Raw genomic sequence first — 26,939 nt, forward strand, 5'->3', positions numbered from 1 at the left:
AGATTACATCCTAACGACCTGCAAAGAGGAGAATACGGGAATGGAGAGGCGCAGCAGCCCAGCCCGGAGATGAGAGACAGAAAGGTGGCAGGGATTGTCTAAAATGCTTCCCTTTATCTCTCTGAGTGTTGTTAAAAACACCAAAAAGTTACTCCCAGAAAATGATACATTTTAGCCATTGGTCTTCGGTAAAACATTTTTTTCTGATTTTTTCTTGCCCCTTTTTCTCCAACCCCTTTTTTTGCTCGTTTAAAATTCTTTTCCATGTCCCTCCTTCATTCAGCCTTTCTGTCCTTCACATGCCCATTCTTTCAGTATTTGCATGTGCAAAAGCCCACGTTTCTGTAAAAGCCCATAGTGCACATTCAATTTTGGTCTGCATTTACCTGTAGCTAGTAGCCCAATGTATTCGTACAATGTGTGCAGTTTAAATTGACTATGGGAACTCTTAACTTTCTCATTTCCCAGTTTATGTGCATTTAAATTCTTCATGGGATGTTACGATTAATGTATGGTATTTTTGGATCCCACTGCCTATTATATGTGTTGTATAATCTAAACACATAACATTACATAACCACATGGGTCATTCAGCTTGGCTTTACTGAAGGCATACTGCTGAGTTTCTGCACTCGTCCCTTTTACAGAAAAGGAATGACTGTCCTAGCTAGGACCAGTTCCCATTTTGTCACACTTAGGCTGTGCTAGAAGGTTTTAGTGATGACAAATCATTTTGGTTTCCTGGACCTCTTCTGAGTTTTCAAACCTGAATGTTTTTTGTGACCCTTTATGATTGGCTCTCACTGAGCCCAGAGAAACTATTCTGTGATGAAAGACGACACATCTTCTGTGGGAGAAGTTAACAAACCTGCTACATTAAACTCATCCTACTTTTGCTGGCCGCCTCAGAATTGAGGCTTGTGCCTCCTCTGAGACTGTTTTGAGCCCAAGCTTCTGAGTGTAGCAGGCCAAAAACTCAGTTACTGTGTTAGTAGCATTTTACAGTGTTGATTTTCGTGTGTGTGTTTATGCCACTTAGACGCCAGTTTTCACAGATGACGTTTTTTAATGGCTCCATCTGTCCAAAATGGTGGAGCTGTGGGACAAATTTTCTTACCCTGGCATTTGGTTGTTCATCTGGATCTAGCTCCCATCCATAGTTTTTCTTTTTGTTAGTGGGAAGAGCAGGGCATTGAACAATCTCTTTACTCTAGTTTAAATTTGTCATGGATGCAATGAGAAGAATTGAGTGCAAAACTTTAGAACTAATGTGATTGAAACAGACACGTGCATGGGAGAGGAGGCGGGAAGATGTATAGAGGGTAATATGGCTGAGAGTAGAAGGAAATCACACTTCCAAAAATAATTTCTTTTTTTGGGGGGGAAGGGGAGAAACTTTTTTAAAAATTATATATCGTGAAATTAATTCTCGTGAAAGGTACTGTGCTGACAGATGTGAAGACTGAAGTCTTCTCCTTTGGCACAGAACAGGTTTAGCACAAGCATTGGCAATGTGGAAGGGTAGCCTAGAGGAATGAGCACTGAGCTGGGAATCAGGAGATCCTGAGTTGTGATCTCAGGTCTGTCGCTGGCTCACTCTGTGGCCTCAGGTGAGTCGTTGCACCTTTCTGTATCAGTTAATCTGTTTATTAAATGGGGATACCTCCCAGAGGTGATGCAGTGACTAATGTGTTAATGTCTGTAGAGTGCTGTAAACATGAAATGCTATAAAAATGTAAAATCATTCTACTGCGATAAATGCACCATTGTTAAGGTCATGTTACAGAGTTCAATTTTAGCAGGTGCTTTAAACCTTCATTTTGTAATAATCTCATTGAAATGGAAAGAAACAAAATATATGTGATTTCAGGAATGTCACTCTGTGTGTCACTCTGAAGCGCTTAGAATATCTGAGTCCAAGTGAAGCGATGGAAACAACTATAAACATGGTTGAGGTCTCTCTTTGTTCAGAATATCACCAGGTTCAGTCACCACTGGGATTCACAGTCTGTTACTGTCCAATGTTTCAGCTCTCAGCCATTTTGATATTACAGATTACACCCGTGTGACACTAAGGCATGTATCTATGTCATGCCAAGAGTCCTGGATCATTGGGCTGTCAGAGGTAACTCAACCAATCACCACTCTTACTCTGCAGCTAATTTGCATCCAACAATTTCATTGGTTGTATGCAGGAGCCTGCACAGATGGTGGATTATTTGGCCCAACTGCCACAGTTCTTCAAACCACCCACATAACAACCCAACCAGCACCCAAAGTAACCCCAAACACATACAGCCCCTCACTGCAGCACAGCCTCTCATTCACCACCTGCACAAATCAACACAAAATCCCCCAGCACAACACAGTCATCCACACAACACCACAACCAGCATCCACAATAACCCCAAACACACACAGCCCCTCTCCGCAGCACACAACTCTCATCTGCCACGTGCACAAACTGACAAAAATCTATCCGCACAACACACACATGCTCACCCACCCTCACTCAGACCTTGCATACAATCATAAACTTGAGTGGCAAAGCTGCAGGTCATCACTACTGGAAAATAAACCCTGAGCACTATTTGAATTTTTATGGTGGTTTGATGAAAAATGTGTTGATACAGAGAGAGGAACAAGAGTTCAAAAATCACCCCATTTCGGTAGTTTTTCACTGGATTGTCTGACTCTTCTTTGTAACCCTTTTGCAAGAAATCAGAAACATTCTGAGACCTGTTCTTTGGCCTCATTATTGCTCCCGGTGTGCTGATTCCTACCATATCGGTTATACACCAGGAGTGTTCATCTAGAAAGTGTTTTATAACTTTTCAGACATAAGGGTAATTTTGCGTACCAAGGTGAAGCCACTGAATTTTAAGTTGAGAGCTGATGAGCTGTGGTGAGAATGTCTTCATTTACTCCTTAGGGGAAGGGGGGGAAGCATAGGTGCCGATTTCCTCTGTTCCCAGGGGGGTGCTCAACCTCCGCTCCACCCCAGTTGTGTAATACAATCCCTCCTTCAGTGGCTGGTATAGCAGGGAGTTAGTAATTGTTCCCGTAGCTCCAATAGTAAAAACCTCAGCTAGGAAGCTGAAGATCAAGGGGTTCTCAAACCCTGCTCCTCATGCGTGTGGGGAGTGGTGTGGTAACATGTGATTCATAAATTAGAAATACTTCTTCAAACAGATTTTGTACTTTACTTTCAGTCATGTCACATTGTGCTTATGTAACCCACTGAGCAGTGAGTTATGCTTCCCCCTCTGTGCCTGATTCACAAAGGATCTGAGTCTGTGTGTTTGTGACAGCTGTAAGGTTGTGAGCCTGGCTCTTTAGCACAAGCTGTTAAAACTCATGCTCTTAGCTCATTAAGTCATTGGTTCAGTCCTTGGGGTTGGCCAAGGTGATAGCAGTCATGGTTGGAGGTTTCCCAAGTGGCATGTTTGTAGGTTGAAAGGTATGCTTCATATTGCCAGTGAAGGGAGAGAGCAATAGGCACATCTGCTGGCTGTGACACCCTGTACCCCATGTTCACCACTTTTATATGGTGAGCATATATTTTGTACAAAGTATGCCTTGTGAGATATCACTTGAAAACATATAATCTACTGAACCTCATTGCTGTTTGTTACTGAAATGTACTGTAGTACTAGGTAATGCGCTCAGACCATTTTCTCAAAGACAAAGACACACTGGCATGCCAGCTAGGTGTTAAAAGGTCATTTCCTGTTTAATCGGAGATTCACCAACAGGGGAGCTGCAAACGAGAAATTTACAATTCACCTGAAGAATAGTTGGCAGCTCATGCACACCATGGAACTACCTGACTTCATGACCCAGCAAGGACTTTTCCAGTGAAAAGGGTCAGGATAAAATAATTGGGGGGGAAGGCCCCTGGTCACCCCTTTTCTCCCCCATCTCTACTCATGGCAGCAAGTTCACTTGAAACTAAAAAGGAAGCTTTTGGAACTGGGGGAAGAGTGGTCCTGGCCTGGAGGATTTTTCAGCCTGTACAGACTGTTGAAAACTTTTGAGTGAGACAATGTTATACCAATAAAATAAAAACCAGCAGGATCTTATTAAAGGGGATAAAGCAAAATGCCACATTTATTGTGAATACAGAAAGAATCATAGTAAGCAGTTAGTTATAGCTATAACATTCCATTCAATTTCATATTTATTCACACATTCATTCATACACACACAGGTTCTGCAAGGTTGTTATCATAGTTACCAGTCCTGAATGTAGCTTGAGTCTGTGGCTTGGGTTCGTAGCTTGTCGCGGCTAACTGGCCAGGAAAGCTGGGCACAGGGAAGAGCCGGGTCTCTGTTGGGTATGCACCGATGCCCTTCCATGTTGGCAGCAGAATGTTACCCTCCAAAGTCTTCCGTCTCACCCATCCTTTTTGTAAGCTTTAGTTTGAATCCAGAGTCGATAGGTCTTGCTGTGTCACACTGCCTCTGGGTTCGGTGTGATTGATCACCTGTTAATTGCAGACATGACTTTCAGCCTGGGACCTGGCTTTGATGTTTCTTCAATTGTACTTTTGTTCTTTCTTTTTAGGGTGGACTCTTCTTGCTTTGTCAGGGCTGTTGTCTGCATCTTCAGCTGTTGGTGTTTACACTTTATTTCATCAGGACAGGTGGGGTGGAGGTTGATTCCATCATCCATTCATACCTCATTCATGCATCTAAACTAAACTAATAAGATTACAGCAGGGTTTTGCAAAAATGAAGGTTGCAGCAAGCTTTTAAAAAATGGAGTGAGCATTTTAAAATGGAGTTTGGGACAAGTTAAAATGGAGTTTGAGTTACAATATGGACAAGTGTAGGGAATGGCAAACAGTGAACAGAAGTTACAATGTTGAAACAGTGTAAGTTTCAGTGAATTAAGCAGCAATTGAATTGAAAGTGAAACTCAATTAGCCAGTTATTGGGGTAACCAGTTTTATGAATGAATGTTGTTTCATTCATAAACTTTGCTTATGAACTTATACAAAGTGAACAATTAAAAACAATTTCATTGATCAGTTCTACAACAACTTGTTTTGCTTTTAGAACTATTAGCCTTGGTAAAACTTAGGAAATAGCTTCCATGTTTATCTTTTATTTCTTTTGTAACCAATTCTGATCTTTATGACTTATCACTTATAATCACTTGAAAATCTGTCTTTCTCTAGTTAATACACTTGTTTTACTGTTTTGGGTTGAAGTGTTTGGAGACTCTCTACTCAGATTAACAAAGACTGGTGCATAATCATTTCCTTTGACAAAATGACAAACCATTAATGAGCTTGCATTGACAGCACAATACGTACATTTCTTGCAGTGCAAGGCTGGGCTAAGAATTTGCTGGTATCACCTTGTATGTAGTTCATGAGCAACTGGGCAAGCATTCATTTAACTTTGCTCAGAAGCACTTTACGTACTAATGGCTGTGTGTGAGCAGAGCCTGGAGTGGTTCCTTGTCATTAGCAAAGCTATGTAAAAGGCACCCTGGGCTGGAGAGTTAAAGGGACACTGCAGTTCAACAGTCCAGATTATACCTCGGGGGATGTCACACTGGTGTAATGCGTTATGTGCACTCTACTGCCGCAGCTTCTTCAGGTTATATCCAGTATCTGAAAGTCCATGAGACTAAAGTGCAGTTTCAAGAAGGGCGTGATGACAGACTCCTTCACAGAAGCACCCTCCAGCTGACAGGTTATGTCATCTCTTCTACATGTAAAGGGTTGATCTCCTTTAGTAACTTTTAAATGGAGATAAAATGTTACTGACCCAAGAATTTACTGAGGCATGTCAGGCCTCTCTTGCTCATTAGGTGCAGTTTCTCCCCATAATCCGCAGGAAGGTGCAGCGCCTCTTCTCCCTGACTGACCTCACCAGTGTTAACGCAGAATAACAGGCCAAATGCATGGAAGATGAGTCAGATTTGTGGATCTATTGATATAGTTGATATAAAAGCATGAGGTCACTGTTGAGGTTTTGTATTAGCAATTTGATTCATTGAGGTATGTATCGCTTCTGAGTATCTACTGGAGATGGAAGTTTCAGAGTAGCAGCCGTGTTAGTCTGCATTCGCAAAAAGAAAAGGAGGACTTATGGCACCTTAGAGACTAACCAATTTATTTGAGCATAAGCTTTCGTGAGCTACAGCTCACTTCATCGGATGCATTCAATAAATTTGTTAGTCGCTAAGGTGCCTCAAGAACTCCTTTTCTTTTTGGAGATGGAAGTGAAAGTCATACAGAGCACGGCACTGTGTTGAAGGCAGTATGAAGGTGGAAAGAAATGCACAAGTCTGTTTCCTTAATTTTTTTCCCATGGCTGAAAGGTTTTAGGTGGATGGGATGTGTTGTGCTGCAGCTTTAACTGCCACTAAACATAGGTTTTGTTTGCAAATAATATTCTGTACATTCCCCAGGCTTCCATGCCATTGTACCGCAGTCTTGAATAGTTCATTCTCTGTTCCTGCTATTCAGTCTCTGGTGTGTCTTCCAAGACTAACAATGAGTATCAGCTAGTACCAGCTGTGATGGCAGCTTTGGGAGCCAGGCCTAAGTCCAACTTGAACTAGACTTAGTGCTCTTGCTCTTTGTGCAACCCATCACTGCCGTGTGATAAAAGCTGATGAGGTAACATAGTGTATTATAAGTGTGGTCTGAAAGTGACAATCCCCAGGAATGAATGTTGCTTATGCACAACTTTTAATACATTCATTTGATGCAGTCATACATTTCCTTGCATTGACCAAGAAAGATGGTGCACAAAACTAGTCTCTCTTAAGATCATAGATGGAGCTTTCAGCAAGAATAACAGGCAACAATACTAGAAACTTGAATTTCACGACATATATCAAACTGAGTAAAACTTTATTTGTATAATGCTTCCAATATTACATTGCCTTAAAGTGAACGTGAAGGGTAGTAAGGTAAATCTTTGAATGCCAGTAAATAGACTAATATTGGATTATCCACTGAGCAGTCTCCCCTTCAAAATTGAATCTTGTTTTTTGAGGGAGAGGTGATTTTTTTCTTTAATCTTTAAACAGGAGACATGGTTTAAAGCTTTAGTATTCATTGCTATTCTAAAATACATTACATGGCTTTTTAATGCCTACTTGTTATATTTATCTTTTGCTCTTCATTAATTGCAGCATTTCTGTGGAAGCTTGAAAACAAAATTGCTTCCTTGGCATATTTCTCTTCTGCGGTAGTGCAAATATGGACTTTTTATTATTCCTGTTTCCAGTGAAGCTGAAAGTACTGTAACATAGTGCTTAGTTTACTTCCTTTGTGTACTAGCACTGGGTGCCAGGATTTTGCCTTAGTCATGTTAGTTATAGAGCTGCTATGTAGGCCATCCCTAATTGGATTTACCAAGTGTTGCAAGGTACAGCCTGTTCCCTGATCTCCTTTTTTCTAGTTGAGGAGAGCTGCATCAGATATTTGGGCCTTGATCCTGCAAAGACTCCATGCACGTACAGTACTTATCTTTAAGCACATGGTAGTTCCCTTCGGTTGAGTGGCATCTACTTGGGTGTTTAACTTCAAGTGTGTATGTAAGTCTTTGCAGGATTGGGGCTTTGAATGCGTCAGCCTCATACTGCTCTGTTTTTAACAGATTTCACAGCTGTAGGGTAAGGATGGTCAACGTAGCCAAGCACCAACATGGTGACTACCCAGTTGCGGATTTCCAGTTGCAGAAGAGCAGGGGTTTAGATATGAAGTAGACCAGGATGGCCCTCTCGTACCTATTTGAAAAGTCGTTTATTGTGTGACACACACCCACACGTCAGGGCACTGTCATTTCTAATGATGATCTCGGAGAGGACTGTGAAGAATGTTTTAGATCCTATCAGGTTGACTACTAGTGTGGTTGTACTTGTCTTCAATCTCGTTGTGTAGAATAGGTGTAAATAAAGGCTGAATTTGTCTCAGTTCATTAAGGAGGGTCCTGTGAAAGCTATAGCTGATTTTTTGGGTGTATCTTTGTTTTTTTAATTCATTTTAGCACTGTTGCTGCAAAAGTAAGGATACTCAGCATTGAGAGGGCATTCTCCAGCAGATGAATTCCAAAATATGTCCATCTTAATTGGTATAAACTGCATGACTTGACAGCTTGCTTTTAGTTGTGTAAATACCCTTCGGGTTTCAGCAGTATACAGACTACCTATTCTGCATACATTCTAGCATACACGTACACATGTGGGAGCAATTACTAAAGTCTTCAGGTTATTTTGTAGGAGATGTGATATTATAAACATTGTCTTCCTTGTAGGAGCACTGGGTTTTTTTTGCCTACTTGTTCATCCTTTTAAAGTATTTTTTTTTTTACATTTTTTTTTTTACATACTGTGCTATATTTGCTAAATAACTGAAAACCTTTTGGGAAAATGTGATCTATTTTAGAGATGTATTATATTAGTTTGTATTAAAGAATTGTAAGAAGAAAAAATATTGGTGAATTTAAACTTGAAGAAAAATCTAAATTGGAACAAAAAGTGTGGTGTACCCTAGCAGAACTATAGTTCATTCTTAGTTCTAGTTTAAAAAAGAAGGAAATCCATCTGATGGATTGTCTGCTTTTTTTGATAGAATCATAGGGTTAGAAGGGAGCACAAGGATCATCTAGTCTAACCCCCTGCCAAGATGCAGGATTCGTTGTGCCTAAACCATCCAGGACCATGGGCAGTGGGTGAACCCCTGGCTTGGGGACGCTAGCCCCCAGCCCCCACTGTGGCTGCTGGTCCCTGCCCAGCGCCCCCAGCCCTGTCCCCCCACACACACATATTGTGGCCGCTGGCTAATGCCCCAGGCTAGCGCCCCCAGACCCCGGAGCACCAGAGAGCCAGGCAGTGTGGCCCCGGGTCACGCCGCCTGGCCTGACCCCTGGCTGGCATGCCCCAGCCTCCCCGGGCCACGCCACTGGGCCTGACCCCAATGTCCCAGCACTAGGCAGGTGGCGCGGCCCCGGCCCCAGCGCCAGGAGGATGGGTGGCCTGGTGCGGTGTGGCTCCAGGGCGCATCATGGCCCCCAGCCTGCCTGCCCAGGGAACAGCAGGCAGGATGGGGCCTGGGGATGGAGCATGGGTGGGGGGAAGAAGGAGCATCAGGTTGTTTGGGAAGGCAACACCTTCCTGTGCCTACGATACCCGCCGCCCGTCCAGGACAGATGGTGATCCAGCCTCCTCTTGAAAACCAACAGTGAAGCAGATTCCACAACCGTCCTAGACAGTCTGTTCCAGTGTCCTACTGTTCTTACAATTAGGAAATTTTTCCTGTGATTCAATCTAAATCTGCTATGCTGTAGTTTGAACCCACTGCCTCTTGTCCTGCCCTCTGTGGCAAGAGAGAACTACTTTTCTCCATCTTTTTAATGGCAGCCTTTCAAGTATTTGAAGACCACTATACGTCCCCACTTAATCTCCTCTTTTCCAAACTAAACATACCCAGTTCCTTCAGCCTTTGCTCATATGGCTTTCATTCCATGCTTTTGATCATCTTTGTCGCTCGCCTCTGGATCCTTTCCATGTTCTCTACATTCTTTCTATACAGTGGTGACCAAATTGGACACAGTACTTCAGCTGAGGCCTAACCGACGCTGAGTAGAGCTGTACAATCACCTCCTGGGACTTGCATGCTATGCCTCTGTTAATGCAACCCAAAATTGCATTTGGTTGACCAGTTTATTACAAGACTGAAAAAACCTCAATCTGTGTTAAGAGCAGAGGGGATTTTTTTAAAAATGTCTACATTCTTTCTAATAAACTGTTGAAGACTCCATGGCTGTCCTTTTAACTGTCTGGTTGACTGTAACTTCATGTATTCTTACTATTTGCTGGAATGGATTTTTTTTTTTTAAATTGGAATACTAGTGCGGGATTATTTCAGTTGTTCGAAGGAGGCAGGTTGTAATGTTCCCAGCAAACCTTCAAAAAAGAGGATCTGTAATTGAAAATTGTAGGTACACTTTGACAACAGTTTAAAAAAGAAAAGTGGTGTGATTTGACTAAAATAAAACACTGTTTTGTCCTCCTCCTAAAATAAATAAATAAAAATAAACAGCATTGTTTGTTTTGATTGAAAATGTATTTGGTTAACTCGTATGCCAATTTTATTTTAAGAACTGGTTGATTCTAATGAGGTAATAAAAAAAAAATTAAATGAGTCATCGTCTGGTATCATGACATGCCAGGCCTAGTACAAGTGCAATGATTCTCAAACCTTCAGTGCAAAGAGTGAATTACTCTTTTGGATTGATCACTCTTTCTGAGTCACCTTTTTCAGTCCCACGTCTTGCCTACAGCAATGTACAGTGCTTGGTTCCATGGAAGAGGACAATACTAAGGAGGCAAATTGAAAATAAGTTTGGTAAGGTTGTTTGAAGATGATCCTCATACCCACAATCCATTTTTAATGTGTCAGCTGTTAAAGAACTTATAGCAAATATACCTTGAATGAAAGAAGGACAATTCAGCCATGAGCACTGCACACGAGAGTTTGTAGAGGGCAGATCCTGGCCTGGGCTACAACTAGCAGGAAGTATTATTCATAGAATCATAGAATATAAGGGTTGGAAGGGACCCCAGAAGGTCATCTAGTCCAACCCCCTGCTCAAAGCAGGACCAATTCCCAGTTAAATCATCCCAGCCAGGGCTTTGTCAAGCCTGACCTTAAAAACCTCTAAGGAAGGAGATTCTACCACCTCCCTAGGTAACGCATTCCAGTGTTTCACCACCCTCATAGTGAAAAAGTTTTTCCTAATATCCAATCTAAACCTCCCCCACTGCAGCTTGAGACCATTACTCCTCGTTCTGTCATCTGCTACCATTGAGAACAGTCTAGAGCCATCCTCTTTGGAACCCCCTTTCAGGTAGTTGAAAACAGCTATCAAATCCCCCCTCATTCTTCTCTTCTGCAGGCTAAACAATCCCAGCTCCCTCAGCCTCTCCTCATAACTCATGTGTTCCAGACCCCTAATCATTTTTGTTGCCCTTCGCTGGACTCTCTCCAATTTATCCACATCCTTCTTGAAGTGTGGGGCCCAAAACTGGACACAGTACTCCAGATGAGGCCTCACCAATGTCGAATAGAGGGGAACGATCACATCCCTCGATCTGCTCGCTATGCCCCTACTTATACATCCCAAAATGCCATTGGCCTTCTTGGCAACAAGGGCACACTGCTGACTCATATCCAGCTTCTCGTCCACTGTCACCCCTAGGTCCTTTTCCGCAGAACTGCTGCCTAGCCATTCGGTCCCTAGTCTGTAGCTGTGCATTGGGTTCTTCCGTCCTAAGTGGAGGACCCTGCACTTATCCTTATTGAACCTCATCAGATTTCTTTTGGCCCAATCCTCCAATTTGTCTAGGTCCTTCTGTATCCTATCCCTCCCCTCCAGCGTATCTACCACTCCTCCCAGTTTAGTATCATCCGCAAATTTGCTGAGAGTGCAATCCACACCATCCTCCAGATCATTTATGAAGATATTGAACAAAACCGGCCCCAGGACCGACCCTTGGGGCACTCCACTTGATACCGGCTGCCAACTAGACATGGAGCCATTGATCACTACCCGTTGAGCCCGACAATCTAGCCAGCTTTCTACCCACCTTGTAGTGCATTCATCCAGCCCATACTTCCTTAACTTGCTGACAAGAATACTGTGGGAGACCGTGTCAAAAGCTTTGCTAAAGTCAAGAAACAATACATCCACTGCTTTCCCTTCATCCACAGAACCAGTAATCTCATCATAGAAGGCGATTAGATTAGTCAGGCATGACCTTCCCTTGGTGAATCCATGCTGGCTGTTCCTGATCACTTTCCTCTCATGCAAGTGCTTCAGGATTGATTCTTTGAGGACCTGCTCCATGATTTTTCCAGGGACTGAAGTGAGGCTGACTGGCCTGTAGTTCCCAGGATCCTCCTTCTTCCCTTTTTTAAAGATTGGCACTACATTAGCCTTTTTCCAGTCATCCGGGACTTCCCCGGTTCGCCACGAGTTTTCAAAGATAATGGCCAATGGCTCTGCAATCACAGCCGCCAGTTCCTTCAGCACTCTCGGATGCAACTCGTCCGGCCCCATGGACTTGTGCACGTCCAGCTTTTCTAAAAAGTCCCTAACCACCTCTATCTCCACAGAGGGCTGGCCATCTCTTCCCCATTTTGTGATGCCCAGCGTAGCAGTCTGGGAGCTGACCTTGTTAGTGAAAACAGAGGCAAAAAAAGCATTGAGTACATTAGCTTTTCCCACATCCTCTGTCACTAGTTTGCCTCCCTCATTCAGTAAGGGGCCCACACATTCCTTGGCTTTCTTCTTGTTGCCAACATACCTGAAGAAACCCTTCTTGTTACTCTTGACATCTCTGGCTAGCTGCAGCTCCAGGTGCGATTTGGCCCTCCTGATAACATTCCTACATGCCCTAGCAATATTTTTATACTCTTCCCTGGTCATATGTCCAACCTTCCACTTCTTGTAAGCTTCTTTTTTATGTTTATGATCCGCTAAGATTTCACCATTAAGCCAAGCTGGTCGCCTGCCATATTTACTATTCTTTCGACTCATCGGGATGGTTTGTCCCTGTAACCTCAACAGGGATTCCTTGAAATACAGCCAGCTCTCCTGGACTCCTGGACGAAACTGCAGAAAAACCTGAGTGTCTCTGGATTAAGTTTAGAAGTGTGTGCAACAAGAGTGATGTAGTGGTGGGGGTCTGCTATAGACCACCGGACCAGGGGGATGAGGTAGATGAGGCTTTCTTCCGGCAGCTCACGGAAGCTACTGGATCGCATGCCCTGATTCTCATGGGTGACTTTAATTTTCCTGATATCTGCTGGGAGAGCAATACAGCGGTGCATAGACAATCCAGGAAGTTTTTGGAAAGCGTAGGGGACAATTTCCTGGCGCAAGTGCTCGAGGAGCCAACTAGGGGGGGCGCTTTTCTTGACCTGCTGCTCACAAACCGGGTAGAATTAGTGGGGGAAGCAAAAGTGGATGGGAATCTGGGAGGCAGTGACCATGAGTTGGTTGAGTTCAGGATCCTGACACAGGGAAGAAAGGTAAGCAGCACGATACGGACCCTGGACTTCAGGAAAGCAGACTTCGACTCCCTCAGGGAACGGATGGCCAGGATCCCCTGGGGGACTAACTTGAAGGGGAATTGCTTGAAAGGTGATAAATCCTTCAGTGCTGTGACAGAAGCAGCTTCCTGGACCTTTTGATGGTTCTTCGGGGAATATTAGTCTTCCACAGGTGATAGTGAAAACTGCTGCATCCATAGACTGGTGGAGCACTTTTCAGGTGGTGGAAAGCAGCTGGGCTGAGATTTTCAAAACTGACTAGGTGATTTAATTAATTTCAAGGGGAGCTGTGTGACTAAATCCTGGAGCAGGATTGCAAAATCTCAACCCTTGCTTTTTAGTCTAATACCTGACAACACACCCAAGTATACATCAGCAGACTGTTGATGCACAGCCTGTCTGAGATATTGCAGCATTCCCTTTGCTTAGAATAGGAAATACCTTGTGGAATATTGGAGACGATTATGTGGCAAGTGTTGTGAAATGTTGACTTTTTAATGCAGCCATATTCTGTGTGTATAGGATGAAACTTTCAAAAGAACCAAGTGATTTGGGCATCTAAGTCCCATAAAAGTTTAGGCACAAAAGTCGCTTGTGAACTTCAAAAATTTTTACCCATAATTCGTAAAGCCAAAACCAGTAGGCTGTGTAACAGTTAAAGCTGCTCAAGATAAGCAGCCAAGATCACAAACATAAAAATCCAGGAATCAACAGTTAAGTCCTGCTGAATATACAACTGACAGCCAACAATATATGGAATACACAATGTTTATTCAAACCTTTTAATAAGTGACATGATCAGATAGAAATGCAACACACAGACAACCTTAACTTTGCCCTTGTAATGCATACCATGTTTCCTGTTTTGTCTTTTAATGCTAAGCGAATGATCCTTCCTACCTTTTTCCCAACACCATTAAGGATTTCCATAATAATCCCCTTTACTTGGTAATGTAATGTTTTTATTCATGGACTTTTCCTAAGGGCTTTTCAAATGACATAGAGTAATGGCTGTTGTCATAATTATTTCTGATAAATTAGTGTAATTTTACAGAGTCAGTATTACTTCTGTCCCCCATCTTGCCTTTGTCCTAAGAAATTTCTATTCTATTATTAGAAAAATCTTAAATACTGCAAAGACTATGTAACTGGACAGCTTTTTCTATACCTGCACATAACACTTACTTGATTGAACTATGTCTAAAATTAAAGCAGAATATTTTGCATAGCTGTTAATTTGAAAGTGTGGGTTTTAAAGTTGGTATTGATTCTTAGAGGTCTAACCTGGGAACCTATGTAACTAGCATCCCAGATGAATTTGTTACAATGAGCTACACAGCTCTGACTTTCATTTTTCTGGGTGGATGCTCTACTCCTTCCTCCAAGGCCCCACCCTCGGTCCACCCCTGCTCTGCCCCTGCTCCACCCCTCCCCCCAGCACCTGCCGCCGAAAAGCTGGTGGGTGCTAACATCCACTATTTTCTTTCAGGGGGGCTCCAGCCCTGGAGCACCCATGGAGTTGCAGCCTCTGATGAGCTATAAGGTGTGAATTGGTCTCTCTGATAACCTGAGATAGATATAAAGCTTATAGGTGGCTGTTTACAGCTGTCCAAGCATACCTGACTCTTCTTTAAAGGGAGTTTGAGTTGTATATTTTGTGTATTATTAGTGGAGCTTATAGGGCAGCCTGTTATGGTTGCCCAACACTTTCCATTATAACACCCCGTTTACAGTTGCTAATAACTTTGCCAAACTTTAACCATTTAGGCTGACATTTTCCATGCTAACTGTCAGTCTACACACACACACACACACACACACACACACACCCACCCCCCCCCCTGTGGCAACCTTTTCTTCAAGAAATTCTAGCAGCTCCATGCTTTGAAGCAGGGACTTGAAATTTTCCATCAGGTGGCCTTTGTGCCAGGGATTTAGAGAGAGAGAGAGCACGCACTTATTTTTTTCTGTGGCTGCAACAGAAAATTGCTCTTTTAAATACAGATTATAAACTGTCTGAAATAATATTTGTAGATGGGGAATGTCAGATGTTGAGATGGCTTGTCCTTTTGGAGAGGGATTTTAAAACAAAATGGGATGCTATTGGGCCATTATCACAATAGCACTGTGATACCATACCAAACTTTGCAGGGCTAGGAGCATGTTGAGAGAGAAGTTTTCCTCCTAATGTGATCCCTTGTTTGTAGCTGCCCCACCATTACCTTTCTACCCCTCTAACTTGGAGTGCAGTCACCTTTTCACCCTGAGAGTAACTGCCTGCTGATAGGGTTGCTTCATATCCAAATACAGCTATTGGTTTGAGATGTGGACAGTTGCCAATGTTTTTCTCTTAGACTTGCAAGAAGAGGAAGGAGCGTTTCAGTGCTTCTGTATAGAATGGCTGACAGTGTGAAATACTTAACCGTGTATGGGTCTGAAATACTTAACCGTGTATGGGTCTGTTCTCTCACTGACATGTTTGCAAATCCCATTAACATTTCTGGGACTTTAATACATAGATAGCAATTCAGCTAAACTACTGAAAAGGAACTTCCCTGCTGGCAGGTCCTCCTAGGCCCAGTCTACACTAGCACTTATTGTGGTATAATTTGTCACTTGGGGGTATGAAAACACCACGCCTCCCCAAGCGACTTAAGTTACACCAAGCTAAGCGCCAGTAGAGAGCTTTTCCCGCTAACATAGCTACTGCCGCTCACGGGGTGTCATAAATATAAAGGGAAGGGTAACCACCTTTCTGTATACAGTGCTATAAAATCCCTCCTGGCCAGAGGCAACATCCTGTTACCTGTAAAGCGTTAAGAAGCTCAGCTAACCTGGCCGGCACCTGACCCAAAGGACCAATAAGGGGACAAGATACTTTCAAATCTTGCGGGGGAAAGGCTTTTGTTTGTGTTCTTTGTTTACATGGTTGTTCTCTCTTGGGACTGAGAGAGGCCAGACAGAAATCCATCTTCTCCAACCCATCCTAATCCAAGTCTCCAATACTGCAACCAGGATAGGTAAGCCAGGCAAGGCGGATTAGTTTATCTTTTGTTTTATGTGAATTTTCCCTGTCCTAAGAGGGAGGTTTATTCCTGTTTTCTGTAACTTTAAGGTTTTGCTCAGAGGGGGATCCTCCATGTTTTGAATCTGAATACCCTGTAAAGTATTTTCCATCCTGATTTTACAGAGATGATTTTTACCCTTTTTTTTTTTTTTTTATAAAATCCTTTTAAGAACCTGACTGATTTTTCCATTGTTCCAAGATCCAGGGGTTTGGGTCTTTGATGATTTTGGAACCAATTGGTTAGAATATTATTCTCAAGCCTCCCCAGGAAAGGGTGTGTGTAGGGTTGGGGGGATATTTTGGGGGAAGACATCTCCAAGTGGGCTCTTTCCCTTTTCTTTGTTTAAAACGCTTGGTGGTGGCAGCATACTGTTCAAGGACAAGGCAAAGTTTTTACCTTGGGGAAGTTTTTAACCTAAGCTGATAAGAATAAGCTTAGGGGGTCTTTCATGTAGGTCCCCACATCTGTATCCTAGAGTTCAGAGTGGGCAAGGAACCCTGACACTGGGGCTGGAGTAGTTAAGCTAGGGGATCTCAAATTGGGGGTCGTGACCCCCAAGGGGTCTCAAGGGTATTACATGGGGGGTCATGAGCTGTCAGTCTCCACCCCAAACCCTGCTTTGCCTCCAACATTTATAATAGTGTTAAATACATAAAAAAGTGCTTTTAATTTATAAGGGAGGTCTCACTCAGGGGCTTTGTATGTAAAAGGGGTCAGCAGTACAAAAGTTTGAGAACTACGCCTCTACCCCAATATAATGCAGTTCTTGGGAGACAAAAAATCTCACCACGTTATAGGTGAGACCGTGTTATATCAAACTTGCTTTGCCCCCCCCCCTTGTTCCCTGACTGCCCCCTCCAGAGACCCCCATCCCTAATCAGCCTCCAGGACCCCACCCCCTACCCAACTTCCCTGTCCCCTGACTGCTCCGACCCCTATCCACACCCCCCGCCCCCTGACAGGCACTCACTGGCAGCGTCGGAAAGCAGAGCAACACAGCCCCAGCCCGCTCTGCTCCACCACCTCTCAGCCATGGCGCTCCACTTCCCGCCGCTGGTGAGTGCGGGGAGGTTTGGAAAAGGACGCCCCCCGCTCTCACCGGCGGCGGGAAGCGAAGCGCCATGGCTGGGAGCTGGTGGAGTGGAGCGGGCTGGGGCTGGGCTGCTCCATTTCCGCCACTGCTGGTGAGTGCAGGGGGGATCCCTACCCACAAACCCCCTCCCCTAAGCAACACGGCTGGGGCTGGGGCGAGGGCAGCGGAGCAGGCTGCTCCCGGCCCTCTGCTAATCCTCCAGGCCACTCTGGGACTGTGGGGCCCCCAAAAGTGCCCCCCCACAGCTCCTGCCTCCCAGACCCTGCAGGGGGAGCTCCTGACCGCCCCCAAGACCCTCTGCCCCTTATCCAACCCCTCACCCCGGCCCGACACCCTTAACACGCTGCTCAGAGCAGCGTGTCGGAGCTTTAGCGCGTTGTATGCGAACCCGCGTTATGTTGGGGTAGAGGTGTACTGAGTTAAGCCGATGAGAGAACTCCCATTGGCTTAGAAGCGGCTACATTAGAGAGCTCATAGAGGCACAGCTGCAGCTCTGCTGCTGTAAGCTCTCCAGTGTCGCCGTAGCCTCAGTCTCACTGCTCTCCTCACCTTTTCTCTAGTCCTACCCCTGCCTCCCCAAAACCAGTTCCGTACTTATTTGAGTTAACCCTCAGTTCCTAGAATACGTACTTCGTAGGTGTGTGCATCTGTTTGAGTTGTGTTTAGTTGCAGTTTTTAAAGAACAATTCAAAAGGTATACGTATAATAGGAGTAATCAAATTCTTAAAATGTTAAGTGGCTACATACAGGGCATGCTCTGGCGCCCTCCAGGAGCAAACTGGTGGAAGAGGTCATAAAACCAGAGAATCTGAGTTTGGACTGCTTTCTTCCCTCTCCCTTTAATTCCTGGCGGTGCCTGCCTTTCTGAGATTCTGGGCAGGTGTTAGCTCTGTCGATATACAAGTGGGTATTAAAAAGAGCAGCGTCTGGCTGACCTCTGTAATCTCAAGGGCAGTAGGGATTGTCTGTGGAAAAAGAGCAACATGACAGGCAGCTATTTCTGCAAAGCCGCAGTGACAGAATCTTTGTGGGACAGATATGGTTTCTTGTGACGTGGGAACAAATAATGAGTCAGTCCAAACCTCCTCTTCAGCATTTGATTTGTGAATTCGGTTTTCTTCCTCAAACGCTTTGCTGCCAGTGTTTGGAAGTTGTAGTTGTGGAGGTGGTATATGTGTTTGCAGTGAGGGGAACACATTGTTCAATTGAAACAATTCATCAGAAGAAATCAGATATGCTGGACTTAATGTATAGAGTCCAATCCATAATGCAAAGCAGATGTAGCTCACTACAGCACGGTGTGCAAAATAAATGGGGAGGAAAAAAAAGACGAGGAGTTTAGGCAGGAAAGAAATGTGACCTTTCCAAAAGAAAAGCCCAGTATAATAGAACCTATTGTGCACAACCAATCCTCAAGGGGGCACACAGACATTTCAGATAAAATGGAGTTAATAAAATTGGGGCTCAAGTGTAATAAAATTAGCATGTGGTCTCACTCCATTTCCCGGTAGCGATCACAGAAATGCCCACTGCCATTGGCACAGCTTTGTTGTCAGTCTCAGCAGAAAAGGACAAATATGGAATGGATGGAGAATCTGAGCTGTCTTCTCTTTCCTAAAGATGATCTCAACCAATCAGGATGGAGCTAGTTCCCAAGGCCCTAACTGCCTTGCACTACTGCTGCTGCCCAGGCGGCTGTACCTGTTCTGTGGATTAATGGAAGGCTTCGTAGTCTCCAGGGCGGGCAATCTGTCACCTTTCATGAGCTGTGAATTCACACACCAAAAATAAAACACCAAAAATAAAAAAAATAAAATAAAACGAGCTGGACAGGAGCTCATGGACTTGCATCCTTTTGGAAGGACCCTATCTGGGGTCCTGGTGTAAAGTGATAGATTGTACTGTAGTAATGCTGTCACTGTTTTATTAAAGTCATAAAACAGAACTACATTTTCATTTTATAGCACCTGTCTGATAATGGCCTTAGCCACTTCAACAAAACACCGAGACGCACAAAGCAATAAAACAGACAGATTAAAAGACTGAACATTCTTAAAACCTAAATTAAAATAATTCTGAAAACCATAAAATAATGTCTTTGCACTGGGACTGATGGCCTTTTGCAATAAATGTGATGTAAAAAGTGGGTTCATTCTGTGGTTGCTCTATGGGCAAACATTGCCGTAGGAAAAGGAGGTTTGTTTAGCAAACATGTTAGCTAATGTGCTTACTAAGACATTTAAAAAACTCCTTTAGCACCTAATGGAAACAAAACAGTGGCATTTAAAAATGTGTTAGCGGGTCATTGCTAACCCTAGGTGAGACCATGCATTTTGAAACATCACTTTGTCTGCAGTAGGTGCTAAGAGGTGTTTTAAAGTGTGTTAGATGTTTTGAAAAACAACCTCTAGCCATGGGCATAATGGTGGAGAGAAAAATCAAACTAGGACAGGACGAATAAAATGAAATCCTTAAGAGGAAAGGAGAAAACATAGATGAAACTGCATCAGCTGTAACTATTTAAGAATTTAGATTGCACCCATCACCATGGAGTTAAGCACCTTACAGAATTACATAAATCTGCTGGAGTGGTCAAGTACCTTTTCTGCCACATGAGATTTGAGCTGGTATTTTTACTCACTGTAGTTCCTTCATTTTGCTTTCTTAAAAGAGAGACATGTTGCGGGGGGAGGGAGGCGAGTATGAAGCTGCCATGTTGATATAACTTTTGGAGTGAAAAGGGTCCACGAAACTTCCCTAAAAAAGACTATAAGGGAATGTTGAAATATACATTTTTATTCTGTATTACGGTTAACGGCGCACACAGTGCCATCATGCTATAATTTGATTCTGGTGACACTGAAGGTGGAAGGCAATTTGGGTGAAAGTGATCATGAAATGATGGATTTCATGATTCAAAGGAAAGGAAGGAGTGAGAGCAGCAGAATAAGGACAATGGACTTCAAAAAAGCAGATTTTAACAAACTCTGAGAACTGATAGATAAGGTCTCATGGGAAGAAAATGTAAGGAAAAAAGGAGGAGTACAGGACAGCTGGCAGTGTCAGCTGGCAGAAGATAGTATTAAATGTACAACTGCAAACTGTTTCGATGTGAAGGAAAGATAGCAAGAATGTAGGGTTGCCAACATTGTATTTCAAAAATAAGGGACTGTTTTCTTAGAACCCCTGCCCACCCCTCCTCCCGACATCATTATCATTATTATTGTGATGGGTTGCCCCCCTTTAAGATGCCGCCTGATGTGCTGGGATACCACTGAGCCCGCCTGTTCTACCAGCCTGGGCACCCTTTTTACCTGTCTTGCTGAGCCAGGCTATCGAGCCTCCTCCAGCACACACACAAGCAGGGCCACACGCAACTGCAGAACGACACAGACCCTGAGATCCGCTCTGGGAAGACTCCACTTAAAGGACTTGCCCCAGCACTGAGGTGTTCACCTCCCTCGGAGTGCAGATCAAAAGGTATATTATGAAATCAGCCTCCTCCCTCAGTGTGGAGGAAGGTATGCACAGCCTCTTATCCCTCCCCCCAATTATGAAATGTACAAACAGTGTTATATTGTAAACAAGAAATAAGTTTATTCACTAAAAAGGTGAATTTTAAGTGGTTAAAGGGATAGCAAACAGAACAAAGCACTGAGCAAATTTACTAAGCAAATAAAACAAATCACGCAAACTAAGCTTGATTCCCTGAAGAAGTAGGTTACAAAATGTGATTTCTCACCCTAAATATCACAGGTAGATTACAGAAAGTCTTGAAAGGCAGCTCACCTGGTCTGCAGGTTGAGACCTCAGTTAGTATTACTCACAAGCTAGATGCCCTTCCAGCTTGGGCTCAACCCTTCTGCCCCCAGTTCAGTTCTTGCTTCCAGGTGTTTCTCAGTGTCTCTTTGGGTGGGGAGGAAGAGGAGAACCACAATGATGTCACTCCCCTGCCTTATATAGCTCTTGTGTAAGGCGGGAACCCTTTGTCTTCTAGTGGAAAAACACTGGCATTCCAAAAGGGGAGGAGGGGTGTCCAGTACCAGGTGACTCGAACCCATGTCTCGGCAGGGCTGTGGCCGCCATTGTTCTTAGGCTGTCTCCAGTGTCCATAGGAAGCCTAAACTCTTTTATAGTCCATTGTCTTTGCTAATGGGCCATTAGCACTGTCCGGCTTTCTCACTGTTTAACCTGAAGGGCTAGTTGGGGGTGACACCCAAAGTAACGCATTTGAAATACAGATACATAGTCAGAAACAGACGTGATCCAGGCATACAAATTGGATAATCACATTCAGTAAATCATAATCTTTCTAATGATATCTTACCTGAACCATCTTGCATAAAGTACATCTTACTTACGTCATATCCATATCATAAGCATATTTCCATAAAGAATATGGAGTGTAACGTCACACCTCCTCTCTGAGATTACTGACAGAAGATTGGTCACTGACCAATGCAGAGGCAGTATGCCCAATTTCCTCTTTTCTAGACAGGGCATCTGCTACCATTTTTTCCTTCCTTTTAATGTTCACAATCTCCAAGTGTTACCAAGCACTGTAATTTCATCCATAGGTGCTTTTGCAAAGTTCTGGGTTTCTGTTCCCAGGTTATCTGAAAACATTTTGGTGTGTAGCATTGTGAACACAATGGAGATATCACTATCTTTTAAAGTGGAAGTGTCTTGGCATTTAGCCACCAATGCCATGAGGCGATGTGCCTCAGTTTCCCCTTCCACCCGGTAGTCTAGATTGGTCATGCATTTTCTGCTGTGCCAAGATCTAAGCCTGTTTACAAATACTAGCTGAGAAGCAGTATTCTTATAGGACTTTCTTGTTACCACTCCTAGTCTGTACCAAATATTTTTCCAAAAATCATGCATGTTACATATTTTTAAAGTATAATACCACCAGTATCAAATTTTTTGCCTTAACCCACAGAGAGTATAGTAAGAGACGTAAAATTACGAGCAAATTCATGACAGAGAGGTGCTTCCAAGTGTAATTATCATACCACGTCTTCTGTCTAAACAGATCAGTTTGTCCAGCATTTATTGTATTTCTTATCCCCTCAGTAAAGGTTCTTACTTCAGGAATGTCTTTGGGGTTCTGGCAAGGAAAGGGTGTGTGGGGACCTTGTATGTCACTGGCCTACCCCCTGTGGATTTGCATTTTCTCTCCAGAGTTAATCCCAGGTGAACCCCCCCCCCGGGATTCCTTTGAGTTGCCCACCCCCATCACCCGGTGTTTGATGCGTAGCTGTTGGGAGGGGTTACGTGCCCGGGAGGTGGTTGTCTCCGCCCTTTTGTCAGATGGTTCATTAGCATATTCACTGACACTGGAATGCTTGGAAGACACCCCCCACCCTCCCTTAAAGGGACAGAGTTAATTTTCACAAGTACAACAGGAAAACCATTTTGCAGTAGTGGAACCTGGATTGGGGTACTCTCGGTCACACCCTCTTTGTTTCCCAGAGGTCATCTGTGTGGTTGCTCCCCTCTGGGAGGTCAGTTACACAGTTCCCTCTTAAAACCAAAAGCCACAGGTATGGTGCCTGGGCGTGCAGATGCAGATCCAGCAAATTTCTCCTGTGCAAACCCTTCCCTGTAATAAGTGGGGAGACACTCCTGTACTCCCCCACATTCCTTCTTAACGTCTTTCTCCTGGACCCCCTCTAAGGCATATACCCCTGTGTTCTTTAGAGCAGAATCTGCCCCCTGTTCAGCCGTGGGCACACAGCTAACAGCCAGAACAGACCCTTAACTGGTTGGGGGGAAGCAACCAATGAGAGAGCCTGCAGGGAGAAGCCAATCAGGGCCCAGGAGGGCCCTTTAAAAGGAGCTGCAGAGCTAGAGACAATCAGTTGCCTGTAGCTGGAGAAGTGAGGACTGTGTTCCTGGCTGGCTGAAGGAGTAGCAGGACCATGGACAGATCAGTTGCTGTCAGGGACCAGGAGAGCAAGAGGGAGCTCCTGGCTGGCTGCTGGCACTGAAAAGAAAAGCTGAAGCCAGAAAGGGTGAAGAGTCTCCAGAGAGGAAGCCCTGGGGGCATGGCCCCATTCTAGGTTTGAAGGACTATTTGAAGCCTAGCTCAAAAGGGGTTGCGGGACTGAATTAGGACTGAGCTCAGGGAGGGCTGCAGGAAGACAGTATCTCCAGGGAGTAAGACCTGGGAGTATGGCCCCATACCAGGGCCAGAACTATTTAAAGACTGAGCCTAGGGAGGGCTACAGATATGCGAACAGAGGGGTACTGGGTTAGGCCCATGGTGAACTGTATACCCCAGAAGTGGTCTGTTTGTTTCACATACAGTCTGTGTGAGAGACTCGGCCGGAGGGCTGAGTCATTGGAAACCTGCCTGAGAAACCACTGGTGGGGTCACCGCAAACTGAGAGAGTGCAGGCATACACACTCAGCCACAGGGTGCTCGCGAGAGGTGGGTGCCACCCTGTTACAGGGAGTTATTGAGAATATTTTTTTTACACTGGAAGCCATCTTTTTTTTTTATTTGTGTGGGGGCTTAGCCTAAATATTAGGTGGAGAGGGTATTGTTCTCCTGGGGGATCTTCCTCTCCTGAACCTTTTTTCCCCGGGGAAGTTGTTCTTGCAGACTTTTTATTAAATTGGCTCTTCCCTGATGATTTTTACAGTGTATGCTGTTGTCAAGTCTTGCAGACCACTTGACAAGCAAATGCTTCAAGGTCTGAATTTGTGCTAATGCACAAATTCGTTTCCTTCTGAATATTTGACTGGAAATACAAACCTTATGTTTCCCTCACCTTAAATACCACAGGGGCCCCTGCCTCTGGTTATTCACTACCTATTCAAGATTTCTATCACCTGTTGTTGTGGGTGGCAGTTCGAGAAATGTGTACAGTTCTCCTGGGTGTAAGAAACTGTCTCCTACTGTTCTGTTGTTTGTTCTTCCATGATTGAAGAATCTTTGTGAAGCTTTTTAATTTCCAAGAGCTAGAATCCTGTCAATATGATATCTTTACAGAAGGGATCACTGCTGGTGTATTGTTTTGCTTCTCTGTAGATATCATTTGATTGGGACCCGACTAATTCTCCTCTCAGCATTGAAAGGGATGGGAGTTGGGGGGGGGGGGGGGGGAATCAAAATTTTTAATGTCTTTTTTTCCTGATGGCCTTGTCGTATCATGTGAATATTCTCTGGGCATTTGTTATACTTAGAATTTGGGGAGCGCTTAGCTTCCTGCTCATTAAAGAAATAAACTGGAATGAGGAGATGGAAGGACAGTACTAGGGTACAGACCTATTGATTGCTAAACAGATTTACCTGCTTGTGCCTTTAAAGGGGCAATAATATTTGAAAGCCAGGTGAGTTCTCACCTGTCTCATGCTGGAGAGCTGAGACCCCAGCATAGAAACTCTGGAAACATGTTATCTTTAGAGAAACAGAATTACATCTGAATAGTTACCCACTTTGTCACCACCCCCCTCCCACCCCCACACACACTTCAGGTTTCCCCCCACCCTGAATAATGTGTTGAATCTATCAAAAGCCTCAGCACTGGACTAGACTGTCTCTCCCCTCCAAATTCAGCCCCAGTGTGAGTATAACACCACAGCAGTCCATAGAGTTGCATTTGCTGACACCAGGGCTTGTGATCCTACTCAGATGCTGGATGGATATATACTTTTTTTTTTCCTTGGGTGTTTTTCACTCCTACCTCCATAAAGGAAGTACAAATGTTAATAACTTTTATTTAGCTTTTGTGTGGAAGTATCAAGATGCTTTACCAAAGCAAATACTGAATCAGCAAAAATACTTAAAAAAATGAATATGGCACCCCTTTTTTCAAATCATATTATCCTGATTGTCTTGCATTTTTTTCTATTTGAATTCCCATGTGATTTTATAGTGGCTGATATCTCACTAGAATTAGAAGTGTACATCTTTAAACTATTTGAAAGTTTGGATTCAAAGGTTTCTTTATGGTATAAACCATGTGTGACAAAGTGGGAATATTTTGGAGTCCTGTTTGTGCCTCTGTGCTGCATTATTACCCTCTGTGGGTGGAAAGGAACTGTCTGCTTTCAGGGTAGGCTAAGGGCTTGGCTATACTTGCGAGTTACAGCGCAATAAAGGAGCCCCGGATCCACTAGCTCACTACCTGTCCACACTGGCTAGGCACGTAGAGGTCTCTGACTCCGCATCTACAGCACTATTGGTACTCCACCTCGGCGAGTGGAATAACATTTGCTGCGCCCCCGCTGGAGCACCATAGCGCCAGTGTGAACAAGGTGTTGCTTTACTGCGCTCTGATCAGCCTCTGGAAATGTCCCATAATCCCCTTAAGTCAAGTGGCCACTCTTCTCATTGTTTTTGAATCACTGTAGGAATGCGGAAAGGCCCTTTGAGAGCTCCGTTTCTGACAGCCGGCTGCTTATCTGCTCTGAGACAAAGCAAGCCATTAGTGTGGAATGCTGTGTGTGAGAGAGAGAGAGGCAGGGGGATAAGGGGGTCTGCTGCTGTCTGAACTTACAAGACAGCATGCTGACATGCTCTCAGCCCCGCAAAACCCACTCTCTCCCCCCACATATACACAACACACTCCCTGTCACACTCCACCCCACCCCATCCCCATTTGAAAAGCACATTGCAGTCACTTGCATGCTTGGACAGCTGCCCATAATGCACCGCTCCCAATGTCGCTGCAAGTGCCGCAAATGTGGCCACGCCAGTGCGCTTGAAGCTGTCAGTGTGGACAGACTGCAGCGCTTTCCCTTCTGCGCTCTATGAAGGCTGGTTTAACTCAAAGTGCTCTACATCTGCAAGTGTAGCCATGCCCTAAAAGAAATGTGTGCGGGTGTCGCCTGTCTGTTTTGGGCTTGGTCCCCATATCAATGGAGTATTTGAAAAGAGAGTAGCAAATCCAGTTACCAGGACATTGCCAACTAGCAACCAATGACCCAGAGGGATTTGGATTTCCCCACCTCTCAGCAGGGAAACTTAGCAGCATTCCCCAATGGAGAAGAAAGGACTAGACTGTGTGAGGTGGGGAATAAGAGATGGCTGCTGGAAGAAGTCAGGGCTCTCACCTGGAGTCTGACAAAGGAAGTCAGATGGAGAGACAGACAGAGCTTGAACCAAGGGGTTCGCTACAGCATGGCTGGGCTCTGGGCTAACCAAAATGGGCCATGCTTTGTATGGTCCATTCTCTGTACTACCCTAAGGACTTCCTATGCTGTGTTCCAGTGAACTAACAAACCAACTGTTTTGACAGTGCTGTGCGAGTGTCATTGCAAATGCTTGGTTAGTGCATTAACCCCTGAAGAGTGTATAATTCTCCATCAGGAGTCTGTCTCAGTTGAACTTGCTGGACGGAGCTCATGGTGTGAAGCAGGAGTGCTGAAGGTCCAGAGGTCCAGTCTAAGGAGGTAGTTAAGTCCCAGGGCTTACCATCGAGGAAGAGTGAGACCCGGAGCTGCTCAGGGACAGTGAAGGGGTTCCTTCTAGAGACTGTTCCAAAGCTGGGTCTCTACCACCGATCCTGTGGATCCATGACACCATACTGCTATAATTGTGGGAATTCAAAGGGTGTGTTTGAAAGAGGTGCAGCATGACTGCAAGAATGTTAATTTAAGGCCTGATGACTTGTAACTTGCTAGGGTGAGAAGAGAGAAGCTTTTCATGCCATGGCAATATCCGTTTACAAACGGTATACA

The 26,939-nt window shown here is 44.3% G+C and overlaps 2 protein-coding genes across 2 annotated transcripts in view; one reads left to right on the forward strand and one right to left on the reverse strand.

The window, feature by feature from the left end:
• Nucleotides 1-2,786, reverse strand: part of LOC125642608 (uncharacterized) — a 32,242-nt gene extending 29,456 nt beyond the window's left edge. The window contains exon 1 of the mRNA XM_048864229.2: nucleotides 2,661-2,786. Within this exon, the coding sequence (XP_048720186.2) occupies nucleotides 2,661-2,786 (126 nt within the window). The remainder of the gene's footprint in view (nucleotides 1-2,660) is intronic.
• The window catches only part of TSPAN7 (tetraspanin 7), a 192,600-nt gene that overhangs the window by 103,263 nt on the left and 62,398 nt on the right, over nucleotides 1-26,939 (forward strand). The gene's annotated exons all lie outside the window — the stretch shown is intronic.

Source organism: Caretta caretta, chromosome 1, assembly GCF_965140235.1.
Source record: "Caretta caretta isolate rCarCar2 chromosome 1, rCarCar1.hap1, whole genome shotgun sequence".
NCBI classification, from domain to species: Eukaryota; Metazoa; Chordata; order Testudines; family Cheloniidae; genus Caretta; species Caretta caretta.